The sequence below is a fragment of the Myxine glutinosa genome, chromosome 4, assembly GCF_964187855.1.
Source record: "Myxine glutinosa chromosome 4, kmMyxGlut1.1, whole genome shotgun sequence".
Lineage (NCBI taxonomy): Eukaryota > Metazoa > Chordata > Myxini > Myxiniformes > Myxinidae > Myxine > Myxine glutinosa.
The window spans coordinates 85,833,346-85,849,822 of NC_136264.1; the positions used below are offsets into that span (position 1 = coordinate 85,833,346).

The 16,477-nt window shown below is 46.8% G+C and overlaps 1 protein-coding gene and 1 long non-coding RNA gene across 2 annotated transcripts in view; both read left to right on the plus strand.

The window, feature by feature from the left end:
- Positions 1-5,313, plus strand: part of LOC137424946 (proto-oncogene tyrosine-protein kinase receptor Ret) — a 172,083-nt gene extending 166,770 nt beyond the window's left edge. Inside the window, exons 19-20 of the mRNA XM_078775263.1 lie at positions 3,420-3,582; positions 3,765-5,313. Of these exons, the coding sequence (XP_078631389.1) occupies positions 3,420-3,582; positions 3,765-3,910 (309 nt within the window). The 3' untranslated portion in view covers positions 3,911-5,313. The remainder of the gene's footprint in view (positions 1-3,419; positions 3,583-3,764) is intronic.
- Positions 5,314-9,516: 4,203 nt separating this feature from the next.
- Positions 9,517-9,718, plus strand: LOC144891546 (uncharacterized). The gene is made up of 2 exons (XR_013622981.1): positions 9,517-9,569; positions 9,677-9,718. It is a non-coding gene; the product is annotated as an uncharacterized LOC144891546 (long non-coding RNA).
- Positions 9,719-16,477: the final 6,759 nt, after the last annotated feature.

Sequence of the window (16,477 nt, forward strand, 5' to 3'; positions counted from 1 at the left end):
GCGCGTGTGTCTATAATCATGATGTGTGTGCATGTGTTTGTTTTTTGTGTATAATCATGATTTCTGTGTATGTTTTAAGGAGTGGTGTTGCATATATTGACAATACAATGGAAGGAAACATGTGGTTGTAAAACGTGGAGTTAAATGAGTTGTAATGAGAACACAAAATATTTCCCATCATCTGGGGGGAAGATGGGAGATGATGGTGAACCACTGCTTTGACAAACAGGATGAAAGAATAAGATTGGATTGGCAAACCAAGGTGATTCGAAGAAAAGATAATAAAGGAGTGCAGGTTAGCAAAGATTCACAAAGAGTGCATTTGCAGATGAAGGCATGAAATAACAATTGGAGAGACAACAGTATATAAGATGATGGGAATACTTGTCCGTAGAGGAATAGGAGCAGGCCCTTTTCCTCATCCTGCTTTTTTTTGTTTTTTGTTTTTTTGTATACAAGATCGAGGCTCGTGAAAGCGCTAACATTAATTACACAGAAAGACAAACCGACACATAAAACATATAACATGGGGAGCGGTAGACAAGATGGGGAGAGAGGGGGAAGGACACAAACACAACATTTGAGAGCAGGGACATCGAGAGATCTGTGGGAGGGAGAGGGCTTTGGGGAGGGTGGGGGGAGGCATGGGAATGGGGTGGGGGAAGGCATGGGAAGGGGCGGTGGGAGAGGTATAAAACATATGGACACTGCAAGGACTTCCAGGAAAGAAGTTGGAATTTCAAACAAAGTGGATCTGGGGTGAATTAGCGGGGTGATGGGTTATGTTTTCACCCCAGTCTGTCTGTTTGTAAACAGGATATCTCAAAAGGTTATGGACGGATTCTGACTAAACTTTATGGACAGGTTGGGTGTGTGATGAGGAAGAATTGATTCAATTTTGGTGAAGATTCAAATCCGGAAACGCATACGAGAATTACAATTTTAAAAGTGATTCTTCATCATTTAAAGATAGGGCCAAAACTATATATAGCATGATATCTCAAAAAGTTGTGGACAATTTATGACAAAACTAGTTGGATTAGTTGGTTAGGTCACAAGAACAAGCCGATTAGATTTTGGTTCATGTCCGAATCCAGATCCGGCCTATTGGTGGGATACAAAATGTAAACTGCTCAGCCTGGTGGAGGTTTGCGCTCTACCAAGTGCAGTTCCAGTTTTCCATGTAGTTATGTTCTCACTTAGGGCTGGCAGGACAGCTTAGATGTGTGCGCACTTCCCTTTGAGCTGTCTTGTCTGTGTTTGAATCTCGACCCAGCTATAAACTGTCATCCTTAACAATTTTGCACCACTGTGTGTGCCATCCATCAGCAGGAGATTAAGCCAGAACACCCCCGTGTGAGAGCACTGGTCGTTGGTAGACTTAAACATCCTTGGGGGTCTTTCGCAAAGAGTACGAGACTGATTGTTGTCACCCGGGCCAAATCCCGAATTAATGGCCAAACTATCTTGCCATCCTGCCCTGGGCATGCATTTCCAGCATGCCAATATCCTCAACGTTAGCTGAAGGAGGCAGGCCATCATCCTGCAGTGGACAGTTAAAAATAGGCTGATAATGATGATAATTTATTTATATACATACAGTCACGTGAAAAAGTAAGTACACCCCATGTAAAGTTTTGACTTTTTCAACATATTTCAACGTACAGCTATTTGATCTTCATTTCAACAATATTGAGAGATAAAGGTGATATAATATAACAAATATCATGAAACGTTTACATTTTGTAGTCCATTGTATAATTTAAATAAACATAAATGCAAATTTCGCATGTGGAAAAAGTAAGTACACCCCTACATTTATCACTACTTCAAATACCTAAAATTAGAATCAGGTGCACCAGCTCAGGTGCAAATGATTAGAACATCGTTAGAGAGGATCTTGGAGGAACCTGTCTTATTTAAACCTCAGACATTTAGTTTGGTTTGCTCTTTGTTGTTGAAGTGTGTGGCGTCACCATGCCTCGATCAAAAGAGCTCTCTGAGGCTTTCAGAAAGAAGGTTATAGATGCCTACAAGTCTGGGAAGGGATTTAAAAAGATCTCCAAACAATTTGAAATCAATCATTCGACTGTCCGGAAGATCATCTACAAGTGGAGAAGATTCCAAACAACTGCCAACTTGTTCAGGCCAAGCCGCCTCAGCAAGTTCAGCCCGAGAGCAGACCGCAAGATGCTGAAAGAAGTCTCGAAGAACCCCAAAATGTCATTACGGGACCTACAGGTAGCTCTTGCCACTGTTGATGTCAAAGTGCGCGAGGCAACCATTAGAAAGAGGCTGCACAAATTTGATCTACATGGGAGGTGTGCCAGGAGGAAACCTTTGCTGTCCAGAAAGAACATCAGGGCAAGACTAAAGTTTGCCAATGAACACCCAGGCAAAGACCAGCACTTCTGGAACAATGTGCTCTGGACAGATGAGTCGAAGGTAGAGCTATTTGGCCACAGTACCAGAAGACATGTTTGGCGAAAACCAAAGACAGCATTTGACCACAGGAACCTGATACCAACTGTAAAGCATTGTGGTGTAAATATTATGGTTTGGGGCAGCTTTGCTGCATCAGGGCCTGGGCAGCTCACCATCATATAATCCACTGTGAATTCTTCATTGTACCAGAGGGTGCTTGAGGATAATGTGAGGCCATCTGTCGGAAAGTTGAAGCTCAACCGAAGGTGGACCTTGCAACATGACAATGACCCTAAACATACCAGTAAATCCACCAAGGAATGGCTGAAAAGAAAGAAATGGAGGGTTCTGGAATGGCCAAGTCAAAGCCCGGATCTAAATCCCATCGAGATGTTGTGGGGGGATTTGAAACGAGCTGTGCATGCAAGAAACCCCTCAAACATCGCACAGCTGAAAGAATTCTGCATGGAGGAGTGGGCAAAAATTTCTCCCAGTCGATGTCAGAGACTGGTAGACAGTTATAAGAAACGCTTACTTGAGTTTGTTCCTGCCAAAGGGGGCAATACCACCTATTAGAGCCAAGGGTGTACTTACTTTTTCCACATGCGAAATTTGCATTTATGTTTATTTAAATTATACAATGGATTACAAAATGTAAATGTTTCATGATATTTGTTATATTATATCACCTTTATCTATCAATATTGTTGAAATGAAGATCAAATAGCTGTATGTTGAAATATGTTGAAAAAGTCAAAACTTTACATGGGGTGTACTTACTTTTTCACGTGACTGTATATACATGATATATTTTTAATGAATAAATTCCTGCGTGGGGCTAGTGTGAAAGAATTCTGACTCAACCCGGGCCTCATTCCCAAGGACCTCATCACTTATGTGGTGACAAGCCCACTGACATACTGTATATCTCTGTGCATTAAAGGATTATGTGAACCCATTTTTACCGGGACCCGTTTGCTTCTGTTTCGGTATAGGATTACTTGGACCTGGCAGCCCCTACTCCTGCTGACGAGTCCCTCTATGATGATGGTGCGAGTGAAGATGAGGAGGAGGAAACACCATTGGTTGATGGAAACCACGATTTACACCATGACACAGAAAGCCAGCCAACTACCTGGATTGAAAACAAGCTTTATGGTACATGCTATCCCTTAACAAATGAGTATCAGGTGTTTCCAGCTCTGCTTTTCTTAATTCAGATTTTCCTTGAATACAATGTCCTCATTTTCCCTCTACATCACAACGCTGTTCGTAAGATTCTTCCTCTCTGCATGTGATGTGAGCTAATGACAACAGAACCCAACTCTTTCATCATACAGGTGTGACCTGCCCTGACTGGCCAGGCGATGGTGGTCCACTACAGCTCATGACCAATACAGAAGGTCAACTGAGCAACAAACCAGCGAACAATATCCTCGACCCAGAACGATATGCCAACTGGATGGTCAGCCAGAGTTCAGCCTAAAGTTTCAAAAAAGTTTTTTTTTGCTGAAAGTCATTTCAGAATGCAAACAGGAAGAAATGGAACGAGAAACAAGTGTTTTCCTTTCATGTTGCTTGTTCTGTCATAAGGCAAGCAAGTTATTTTTTGTGAATGTACATACATATACAAGTACACACGTATACAATTGAGCGTACGTTAATATTTATATCTATTTATTGCTTGAGTGATTATAATGATTCTGAGTTCAGTTTTTCATTTGTTTTTCTAATCAGAGATCGGAGGGGTAAAGATGGGAATTAAACCAAGTTTAAGTAACTATTCATTATTTATATTCTGAGGAAAGTTGGAGACACGAGTATGGAAATGGGAGCCATCTTACTGTGGCGAGGTCATAAACACTACCATTTGGTACTGATCGAAACCTCTCTCTCTCATTGCACAATCACGTGGTTTGACCCAGACAAGAGGCGAATGCACGGAGTTACGAATGTAAATACGTAGAATATTTCTTTCATTCAGGGATTTGCAGATAGTGTTGTGAGGATTTGCTTCACATGTTTTGTATATTTGGTCCTGTCGTCCAATCGTGGAACCAATGCAGCAGCGCTTTCATAAAATATATAGTGATGTTTTATTTTTTCCTAATTTTCGGCTGTCATTATATGGCGAATGTTTATAGTGTAAAACGTGTGCGCATTTACGCATTTATACATAATAATATGCTTGTTCCTTGAGTGCGCCATTTTTTTTTTCCCCTAATTTTTCTTTTGGTCCATCAGTTCTATGGCCGGATGCACTTAACATTCCAGGTTTAATTGGCGAATTATATTATCCTCAATAGATGCTTTCTGCCGTCATATCCGAGAGGTTGTGTGTGTGCTGAGCCGTCATAATGTACCTGAGGTTACCTGGCTGTGTCTGTGCAGATCATTTTTGAACAAAATCTCACTTTGGGCATGACTGATTTATTGATCATGTGATGATTTATTGATAAGATTATTATATCATGGGGGAAAATGAGGAAAAAAAAAGTTTGTCTAACGGAATGGGTCATTTTTGAAACGAGTAATTTATGAGGATTCAACATGAATTTGCAATATGGTTCGTGGACATCAAACTTACAGGCAATGGAGAAAGCAACATGTACACAACAATGCATATACATTGCTCGATCAGAGAGCAGAGCAGCCAAGAAGCAAAGCAATGTCTGGGGAATACATGGAGGTCCTGCATATTCCCGATACCATGTTTGATGTTTTCTTTGGATCGAGATCAAGGAATCTTGTGCACCAGGAGTGTTTGCCCAGCCATTTGGAATGGGGGATTCTATGCAAATACGGCGCACTTTGTTGTAGAGCCCATCTACATATTACTTATGTAAGGGAGGGAGGATTGATAAATAGTAATTTTGATGAATGGACGATGTGGAGGGGGAAAAGGGAGGGTAGTGAAGTTTTAGTGGGGGGGGGGGGGGGGTTGGGAAGGAAGTGAGGGGTTAAGAAAGGGGAAGGAAATTTGGAGAGATAAAGAAGGAAGTGATGGGAAAGGGTGCAGAGGCAGATCTGGTGTAGGGATGGGGTTGTAGGTTCAGACATATATACCAGCCCTTCCCCCATGAAACCTGATGCCCCCTTTATAAAAACAGCCTACATTTTCATTGTTTTTCATAATAAACATTATCAGCAATTTTTTTTTTTTTTTTTAACACAGACACGCAATGTCATTGTATTTTGCAATGAAATGGACTTTAATGCAATGTAGAGGAACAAGTTATGTTTAGATTTCTCACCTGTTCAACTCAACTTGATATTCAGGATTAAGTAATGCATTTAGTGGGAAAGGGAATATTTTAAATGATTTGAACGTGGGTGGGAAAATGTACATGCTGCTACCCTGTCCTTGTAAATCAAGCTCCACCTCATGCCCCACCCCTTAAACATCCTGGAGCAACCAACCCCTTGGGGGGGAAGGGTTGCACCACACTGTGATGGTGATATAAATTCTTACACTTTTGCATACGTAATATGTAGATGGAATATCACAAATACCTGCCCAGCAGCATTGCCTATCAAGAACACACCCTTATAGGAATCATCTTTAGTCTTGTAGGATGAGAGAAATGATAGACAGACATGCTGAGATTGCGAGTGTGGTGGGCACACTACTGCGTAGCAGAAATGTACATTGTCATACCAGGCGTGTTTAACTCGGTGTGCGTGCTGTAATAAAACGTGCAATATGGATCACGTGGTCTCATGTGCTTGCTTTAGTCTGGGGGTTTTTTTTGCAGGGTCTAAGGCTTCTAGTGGAGCTGCCACACACATGTCACACACATGGACATACAGACCAATACGAGATAACACAAGACTTTTCGATGAGACAAACACAGCCTGCACTCAGCTCGAATAAATTCAGCAACAGCACAACTATATAAATCCAGCAACAGCACAACTATATAAATACAGCACGTATAGTTTCATACATGTAAGTTTTTTTTAAATAGATCTTAGCCACAAAATGCTACACCTAGCTCATGATGTGCTTGGCATGTATGGCATTCCCATCTGAGCACGTAACTCATTACATTGGGATCCCAGGCTCAAATCCCATTAAACTGTGAACTACCCGTTGTTTATGTCCTTGCAATTCATGCAAAGCCCTCTGACAGCTCATGTCATTGTCATGCATGTAATTTATGTACAAACTCCTTTTCGGTTAGCTATGTGCGCGTTATCACCGTTGTCTCTTGGGTGAGTTCTTGAAAAATCTATAAAGCTCATTAATGGTATCAATCATATTGCGAACCATGGATAGTCTACACGCTATCCGTCCGAAATTATTCGTCTGGTGCGAAATAAAATATTTTAAATACAGTTTTGCCGAAATAAACAATGTAAATCGATTAAGTAAAATCCAGTTTTCAGCATAGCCCCAATGACTTCCATCTTGAATTCTACCCATGATACTTTGCTCGGCACATTAAGCAAATAGCCTCAAAATGACTCCAATATATTTAATGGAAATGCGACAAGGTGTCAGCTCTGTTTTTATGGGCAAAGCCGTCTAGAACAGTGTTTGTCCATCCGTATGTATGTATGTATGTATGTATGTATGTATACAGTATGTCCCCTCAAATGTATACAAATCAGAGCTGAGGATCTGGTCACATGACACGGTGATGTGATTACGTCTGATGTCATTACGGCGGTACGGCAGCTGATCCTCCACACACGGCCATTTTGATTTATATGCCGTTCATGCCGAACATATTGTTGCGGATGCCGGGTTCGTCGACGTACAAAGGGGGGTTTATGCCCTGTTCCCCCTCGAACTCCGGTTCCACTGAGGCCACCGACTGCGAGCGACTAAACTCGTGATTGACGGATTGCTAAGCAATTCCGATCGGCAACCTCCCAGCCATGCGCCGAAGAGTTTGCTGGTAAATTTATCCCAAATACCTTCAAGACAAGCAACCAAAGAGCTCGGGGATCGAACCCTCGCTTTCACACACCTTATTGCGTGCCGAGCGGATTTGCACGGTGTGGAAAGCGGCGTTACCTGACGTGATTTACGGACCTGATTCAAGCCAAATTCGGTCTCGGATGATGCTAGCCCAATGGAGAAAAGACGTTTCCGAACAGGTTTGAAAGTAACACAAAATGTACAGCCTTTTATTTAGAAGGCACAGGGCAACAGAGACGAAGATTCAATCTTATCAATCCTTACCTTGAAGGAGCTGGGGCTCCCACGTCGATCGGAAGAATGGACGCGACAAAAAGCTGGAATTCATCCGAGTTGCTTTAATCAAACCAAACACTCAGGCACTCTGAAAAGCCCGTTTATCGGGCAGCAATATATATACATATTATCCCGGAGCGTTTGCCCAGGAAAGGCGAGAGGGGGCGTGGCCCAGCGTCCTGGCTGCGGCCTGGCAAGTTGAGGGCGAGCCTGCCCGGGCATGCCCGGGCATGCCCGGGCGTCCCGACCGAGGCCCGGCAAGTTGAGCGCGGGCCTGCCCGGGCGTCCTGGACGAGCCCGGCATGGTGATCGCTCCGCATCCTTGATAGGTGCAAGGCGATTGTGAAAACCCAGCGGTAGCCGCTACACACGTCCCCCCAGAATCGACTTGCACTGGCAGGGTCACCAATGAAGGAGCTGGGGCTCCCACGTCGATCGGAAGAATGGACGCGACAAAAAGCTGGAATTCATCCGAGTTGCTTTAATCAAACCAAACACTCAGGCACTCTGAAAAGCCCGTTTATCGGGCAGCAATATATATACATATTATCCCGGAGCGTTTGCCCAGGAAAGGCGAGAGGGGGCGTGGCCCAGCGTCCTGGCTGCGGCCTGGCAAGTTGAGGGCGAGCCTGCCCGGGCATGCCCGGGCATGCCCGGGCGTCCCGACCGAGGCCTGGCAAGTTGAGCGCGGGCCTGCCCGGGCGTCCTGGACGAGCCCGGCATGGTGATCGCTCCGCGTCCTTGATAGGTGCAAGGCGATTGTGAAAACCCAGCGGTAGCCGCTACAACCTAATAATAAACCCCACAGGCGCCTTCACACTCTCACACACAGACAGGGAATAACACTCTGGTTATTATCGTACCGATGTGCTTCGCAAGGACTGACTTCGAAGGTGGCCACGTGGTCTGGTGTGCACAGTGCGCAGCTCGATCCGGACGTGCAACCTGGATGAGGTAAGGTCCGAAGGACGAACCGCCGCCTCAAAGTCGGCACGGACGAACTTCAGCACAGGTTGGACAAACAAGAGGCATCGGCGAAGCACAAATGCAAGCGGAGTGTCGAAGCAAAATGCAAGAGCAAGAGTCCAGAGCCAGAGTTCAGAGATCGGCGAAGAGCGATGGGTGTCGGGCGTCGACGCAAAAAGCAAGAGAATGAAAATGCGATGGGCGGGGGGTTTTATCAGACCCGCCCACGCCTCCAAAATGTTCCACAGCCTCCCATTGGCTGAGGTCGGTCACATGCTGGCCTTCAATCCCTCCTCCCCCAATGAATGTTTCAGTCCTTCCCCCTTTCATTCGGGGAGGTTTCACACCCCATTGGTCGCTTGCTGGTGACGTGTTCCCGACCCGTCCTTGGTCACGTGGGCCTGTTCTTTTGGCCACGCCTTCCTGCTCATTAGAAATGTCCTCCTTTAACCACACGAAAGTTTGAAATCCTGCCTACTCTCAACGCATATCGGTCTTGATTGCTACACAATGGGAAAGGGCTAATCTTACATTCAATAAGAAATAACTAACTACAGCAGGCTACATGTTGTCGTGCAATTAACTAAAGGGGGTTTGCCTTTATGGCAAAACCGCAACAAAATCGTCGAACCTGTCATATATCACAATCTGCATGCTAGCATGCACACCTTTATGTTTTTCATTCAGTGTGAAACACAAACAAACCGATTGTTAAAATGACCATGAAATATCGAAAACATCGGCGTTACGGCTCTTCCAACAATACAGTACATATAGGCCTTAGGCGTTATGACTCATCTTCAGACCGCTTCAAACAAATTAAGCCCAAGTTTCTTAATATAGTTGTGGTGAAAATGTAAGTTGAACCCAGGTGTGACGCTCACTTAAACCGCTGGGCGGTGTCTATAAGACCTCGGGACGACCGCGACTCGAGGCCACTCCTGCGACTTTATACAATGACATGTAGAATTGAATGGTATGTACCCACTTATATTCTAGGCTTGCTTGCATTGACTGATATATCCAATCTTTCTCATATGATGCCTTGATCCTGACATATATGTTGCATGGTGTATTTTACAGGATGATGTTACGATCTAATTGAAATTAAACCTATCTATGGGACGAGTTGTGGATTTGGTTGATTTTCACAACACTTAATTTCAATTATGATCTTCGGAAATGGCGGGACACGAGTCTTGCGATGGCCGGATGAACGCAGATCACAGACGAGCGTTCCCGACATTCTCCGCGCTCCTGCGAGGCCCACCTCGGAGAAGAATGACCGGCGGAGGACCTGTCGAGCTAGCTCCAGCTACGGAGCTCCGACTACTCTCGCCGCCGGTCTGCCACAAAAGGACCGGATGCGATGGGGACCTCGCAAGCCTTTAGCGGGACCGCGTCGTCAAAACGCGAACTGCTCTCCTGAGGCCCGAACGCCGGAGCAGGCATGACGGACTCCGGCAAGACGCCTGGAGAACGATGCTACTGGGCAACGTCCTGCAGCCAAAACCCCGTCGGAACGACGGACCCGCTTGGAGCCGACGGCCCGACCAACTGATTTGCGTGCCTCGGCCCGAGATGAGATGACCACGCGAGTGTTCACGACTCCCTTGACTGTCATGCCGCGCTCGGAAGCACCTCCACGCGTGAATCGCGCGCGCGGCACCCGTCGCGTGCACTGCTCTGTGAGGCCTATGATTCCGATCGCTGCTCGGAATCACCTCCTCCTACGCGACGCCGCACGCTGCACCCGTCGCGTGCACTACTCTGTGCCCGACCGATCGCTGCTCGGAAGCACCTCCCCGCGCGAATCGCGCGCGCTGCACCCGTCGCGTGCACTACTCTGTGAGGCCTACGAGAGGCCTACGATTCCGATCGCTGCTCGGAATCACCTCCTCCTACACGCAGCCACGCTGCGCCCAACGCGGGCACCACTCTGCGAGGCCGGCGATTCCAATCGCTGCACGTCGGAATCACCTCCTCCCACGCGAAGCCACGCTGCGCCCAACGCGGGCACCACTCTGCGAGGCCGGCGATTCCAATCGCTGCCCGTCGGAATCACCTCCTACGCGCGAATCGCGTGCTGCTCCATCGCGGGCACAACCCGATCAATCGCTGCTCGGTGGAATCACCTCCTACGCGCAAATCGCGCATTGCGCCCTTCGCGGGCACCACTCTGCGAGGCCGGCGATTCTGATCGCGGCTCGTCAAAATCCCACCTACGCGCGAATCGCACGCTGCCCCATCGCGGGCACAACCCGATCAATCGCTGCTCGGTGGAATCACCTCCTACGCGCAAATAGCGCACTGCACCCTTCGCGGGCACCACTCTGCGAGGCCGGCGATTCTGATCGCGGCTCGTCGAAATCCCACCTACGCGCGAATCGCGCGCTGCCCCATCGCGGGCACAACCCGATCAATTGCTGCTCGGTGGAATCACCTCCTACGCGCAAATCACGCACTGCGCCCTTCGCGGGCACCACTCTGCGAGGCCGGCGATTCTGATCGCGGCTCGTCGAAATCCCACCTACATGTGGCTACTCAACGAGGCCGGCGAACTCCGCTGCCCGGAATCGCCTCAATGGAGGCTCGCTTGGCACCATTCGAGGACTCGCCGCAGCACGGATGAGTTTCTAAGGACGTCGAGCGGGACCTTCAAAGCCTTTCACGACACTCGGGCTCATGCTTATGATAGATGATCGTATACCATGTGTATTCTATATGACTAACTATGTCTAAAACTCCGGACAAAACACGGCCCGAAAGCTAAACAAACGAGACGCTACTTCAGGGCGTGATATGTATTTGATCCTTTGACCCGAAAGCTAACAAACGAGACGCTACTTCAGGGCGTGATATGTATTCGATCCTCTGACCCGAAAGCTAACAAACGAGACGCTACTTCAGGGCGTGATATGTATTCGATCCTTTGACCCGACAGCTAAACAAACGAGACGCTACTTCAGGTCGTGCAGTCTATCGCTGCCAAGCATGCTCGCCCTCTCGACTCGGCGTGCTCGCCCTCTCGACTCGGCGAAGCCGCACTGGTTCAACGGGCCGAGCTCAACTTTTGGTTTCCCTCGTACGCGGTGCGCCCTAGATAATACTTTTCGCTCGTCGGCCGGGTTCGTATTCCATACACCGATCTCGAGCCCGCTCGAATGCTGCTGCCCAATGGACGCGAGACTTTAGATTTCGGAGTGCTACTTTACTCCATCTGGGGATACCGCTCAGCTGGAACTCGCCGTCAAACCCGCCCGCACGCGCCCGAACCAATTGATGACGTCATCGACTAAATCACGCGTTTGCTTTACAGCGCCATTTAACTGTTTCCCGCGCTTGCGTCATCAGAGTTCGTCTACCTGGGTACCACTACAGATAGCAGAAATACTCAATCTGACCGCCCCTGCCCGAAAGTGCATGTCATAACGTGGCGGCCTTCGAGGGCGACTAGCCAACATCGAGGACTTATGCCGTTAATCGATAAGGCGCGGGGCATTTGGGGGTGCACGGTGACCCCATGACACGGTGACATTGAGCGTTGCGCCCGACTCCCTCATCTCCTGAGCAAGCCACGTGGACACCGGCCCGCCGGATCGCCCTTGACTCTGGGCTTGTTGCTTCTAGGACAGGTCTCTTGGCTCGCCTCCACACATTTCGAGACTGCGAGACGCCTCGCCCGGCCGCTGCCTGATTGCGTTCCCTCTGACCCAGACTGTGAAGGTCGCTCGACTTCGGTGCGCGGTGCGCGGCTGTTATCTCACACTTCACGATGGGGGGGGGGGGGGCGAATGGATGAGTGAGGGGGTGAGATGATGGTCCATCCATCCGGGCCATCCTCTTGGATGTCGATCCATCCATCCGGGCCATCCTCTTGGATGTCTATCCATCCATCCGGGCCATCCTCTTGGATGTCGATCCATCCATCCGGGCCATCCTCTTGGATGTCGATCCATCCATCCGGGCCATTCTCTTGGATGTCGATCCATCCGGGACGTTTTCCATTTCTCGATCTCGACGTTTTCTCTCCGGGACAATCCCTCCGGGACGGTAGCCGGTATAGCTGGTATCGCCGCGTAGTCAATAGGACGGGCCATGGATACAATCCATCCGGGACGTCTCTCGGTAGCCGGTACGGCCGAACGGGCCATGGATGGACAATCCATCCGGGACGTTCTCTCGGTAGCCGGTAGCCGGTATAGCCGATCTTCTCCGATCCTCTGCGCGCTGTGCTGCAGGTCGGGAGATTCTGCGCGCTTCGCTGGGAAGGCGCATTTCGGTCGTTTTGTGCGTCGTCGTAACTGCCATGCCGGTCGTTCGGGCAGCCTACGGAGGGCACTCGTGGCAAACGTTTTGCTTGAAACTATTTGCCGGAGCTTGTAATTCGTACGCGCTGCCGTCAGAGAGCGCTCGAGTCTCGTGATTTCAAAACAGGGGGACTCCGGGGTATCGCGTAACTCTCGTTATGGCTCTCGTTGGTTCTCTCCCTCGGCAATTCCATGACATGGATCTAATGTGGATCGACCATGTACCCTTGGGAGCCAAGGCAGGTACAGACTTACTGTGATGGACTTACTGTAATGGCCTCCTGTCATGTAATCTTACTTACTGTTACAACTCCTAGGCCGGTACAGACTTACTGTAATTGACTTACACTGTCATGGCCTCCTGTCATGTAATTTTACTTACTGTTACAGCTTACTGTAAAGAGGCTTACTGATTTACACATCTTCCACATCGACACATCTTCCTGTAATGTGTTGCCTTGCGACGAATAGACATGGCTTACGGATTTACACATCTTCCACATCGACACATCTGCCTGAAATGCGTTGCATTGCGACGAATGGACATTCGCTCTTCGACAAGGTACACCTTATGTAATGCGTTGCATATCGCAAAGGTACACCTTATCCAGCACATAGGCCTGTGAGACTAGACTATTGTGACCCACAGGCTCATCGTCTGCCAGTATCGGACATGTTTGCTAACCAGGCTATGAGTGCGCCTAGAGAACATCTGCCGTCCCTCCCTTCGCCTGATACACCCCTGCCTGAAGCGGTGAGGGCACTGAGGTGCCCCTCCGACACCTGCCTCCAACGGCTACTCCGAAGCAGGGGACTCCGGATTTGGGGACGTCGTACCCGGTAGTTTCCGAACCTGTGCTGGCAGGGTAATTCGCCACACTGACCTCTACGGATGGACCGACTGACCTGTACTACTGATAATGGATTTGTTTCGTATAGCGCTTTCCAGGAAGCCCTAAAGACGCTTTGACAGTGTGCGAAACATAACACAATGGCGCAAAGACAAGAATCAATAGGGATATTTCTTTGACACCCTAATAATGATATAATGACTTCCTCTACCCATTAATGCTGACGCGCGCTCGCTTCCTGCCTAGTGGCAGCATAGTTCTAACGGCGGGGAGAATGTGGTGAAAATGTAAGTTGAACCCAGGTGTGACGCTCACTTAAACCGCTGGGCGGTGTCTATAAGACCTCGGGACGTCCGCGACTCGAGGCCACTCCTGCGACTTTATACAATGACATGTAGAATTGAATGGTATGTACCCACTTATATTCTAGGCTTGCTTGCATTGACTGATATATCCAATCTTTCTCATATGATGCCTTGATCCTGACATATATGTTGCATGGTGTATTTTACAGGATGATGTTACGATCTAATTGAAATTAAACCTATCTATGGGACGAGTTGTGGATTTGGTTGATTTTCACAACAATAGTAGTGTATCATTTCAGTAGTATCGTTTTCGTAATAATACGAAATATAACCATAACACTTTAATCCCAATTTCGTGAATACAAAGTTAATGCATTGAAGCGGTGTTTGCTTCATGAATCGGTGATAAGCGGTGTTTGGTTCATGAATCAATGATGAGCGGTGTTCAGCGCGAATATTAATAACCGCGGAAGTAAGGGATTCGCCTCAGTTTTTTTTATAGTAATATCATTTTCGAAATAATGATAACGTAACGTTAATATTATAGTAAATCTAATCATAACACTAATCCCTTCGTAGTGACTGCAAACTTACTGGAAGTTAAAAGATATCATCTTCTACATGTTAAAGTAGCGGCAGTTTTGTGTCCGTTACATCATTACGTCTATGATGTCATAACAACAGCTGACTCCACCGACCGACATTTTAATTTACTCGTACACCCGCTCACTACGAGAACGGCAGAAAAGGTCTTTCCTCTTTGGGGTATATAGATTACAGACGATCTATGGTCGGGTCTCAAGAACATTGGGTGTGTGTTCATTTACCAAGTTTCTTGTGCAGAGATCACCAAATGGTTCAAGCATTTGAGCAAGCATTCCATTCAAAACCGTTAAGGAACGGCTGGCTTGGCAAGCGCTAGCTAGCTGCTTGGTAAATGAGCACAACTCCAACTCTTGTGGGGTACATAGATTACAGTAGATCTTCACTCAGTTCTGTAAGTAAAACTTACCTCACGGATGTCGGGATTCCACCAAATTTATTTATTTTATGTTATAAACAGTATTTACGACTGTTTAAAAAGCTAATCATATGTGTTTGTGGTTTATAATATTTTACAAGCCTGGCTATGCCGCTGTTAGACTTTTGGTCTTGTTTTTGTTTCTGAGCAGTAGCAAAAGGTACGCTAGGTAGATTCCATCCACCCCCAACCAGGTAGAGTTAAGGCTAAGAACAGATGGGATTCACAGAGCAAAGGAGACCTACGAATAGCCTATGTGCCATCTAACATTTGGCCCCATTGGTGAAACACTGTTTTAAAATCCTTTGGTAATGATATTAGAGAAATTATCTCTACTAAATGAGCGTTGATATCATGTACTAGTGAGGTACCCATGCTATGCACGGGTGGGAAGCCAAAAGCAAACAAACAATGCAGACAGTCAATGCTAAACCATGGAACCAATAAATTCCACATTCGTGTGCCACCTATGGTTGAACATCAAGCGTGGACAGCAGGTTCGTGAATGACTTTCACGAAAAGCGTACCCCGTTTGAATGGTTCTATACCATTGAACTGAAAATATATAGAATGACCATTGCCATTCACACCACACAGGTGGAGATGTAGCTACCGGGCGCCATCTTGGTTGGCACTCGATGCTGGGCGATGGTGATTTCCGTCATGCGTTTGCACGTAATTCAGAGCGAAAAGCGATTGCGTTTTTTCACCTTTTGTGCGATCGTTTTTCAATGGGAAAGCTATCACAGTTACTACAACACTTTCCTTTATCCTTTCCTTTTCACAAAAAAAAATTCGAGAACAAATATTGTTAATTTGGGAGCGTGAAGACTCGGGACATTTTCATGAAACTTGCGAAGAGTCTGTCTGAATTATTTCACAATGATTTGTTTTTGGTCAAAATTGAAAACATGAATTTAGCTGTCCTTTTATTACGTATCAAAATAATGCAAACTAAAGTGATGAAATGTAATCAAGATGTGACAAGAGTCGGATGTAATCAAGAGTCGGTCGAGTCGTGCTAACCAAGATGGCGACACGGGGGCTACACTTTTCACGGAGTATGAGCGTTCTATATATTTTCAATTCAGTGTTCTACACCCAATCAATGGCGAATCCGCAAATGTCACAGTTAGAAAGTAGAAACCCTCACGTCATTTCCTCATTCATATTTAAACCCATCTCTATTTTCATTGCAAACAGCATCATTCCAATCATACATTAATACTATAACAAAATGCTGTGTTACATCAAAATTGTATTGAGATATTATCAAACCAGCCCATTGGCGTCATCTGTTCACTTTCGGATTTAGGAGCAGGTTCGTATCGAGCCAATTTCAAAATCATGATTTTATTGAGGAACTTATGAAACCTCATACCGACCTTACAACA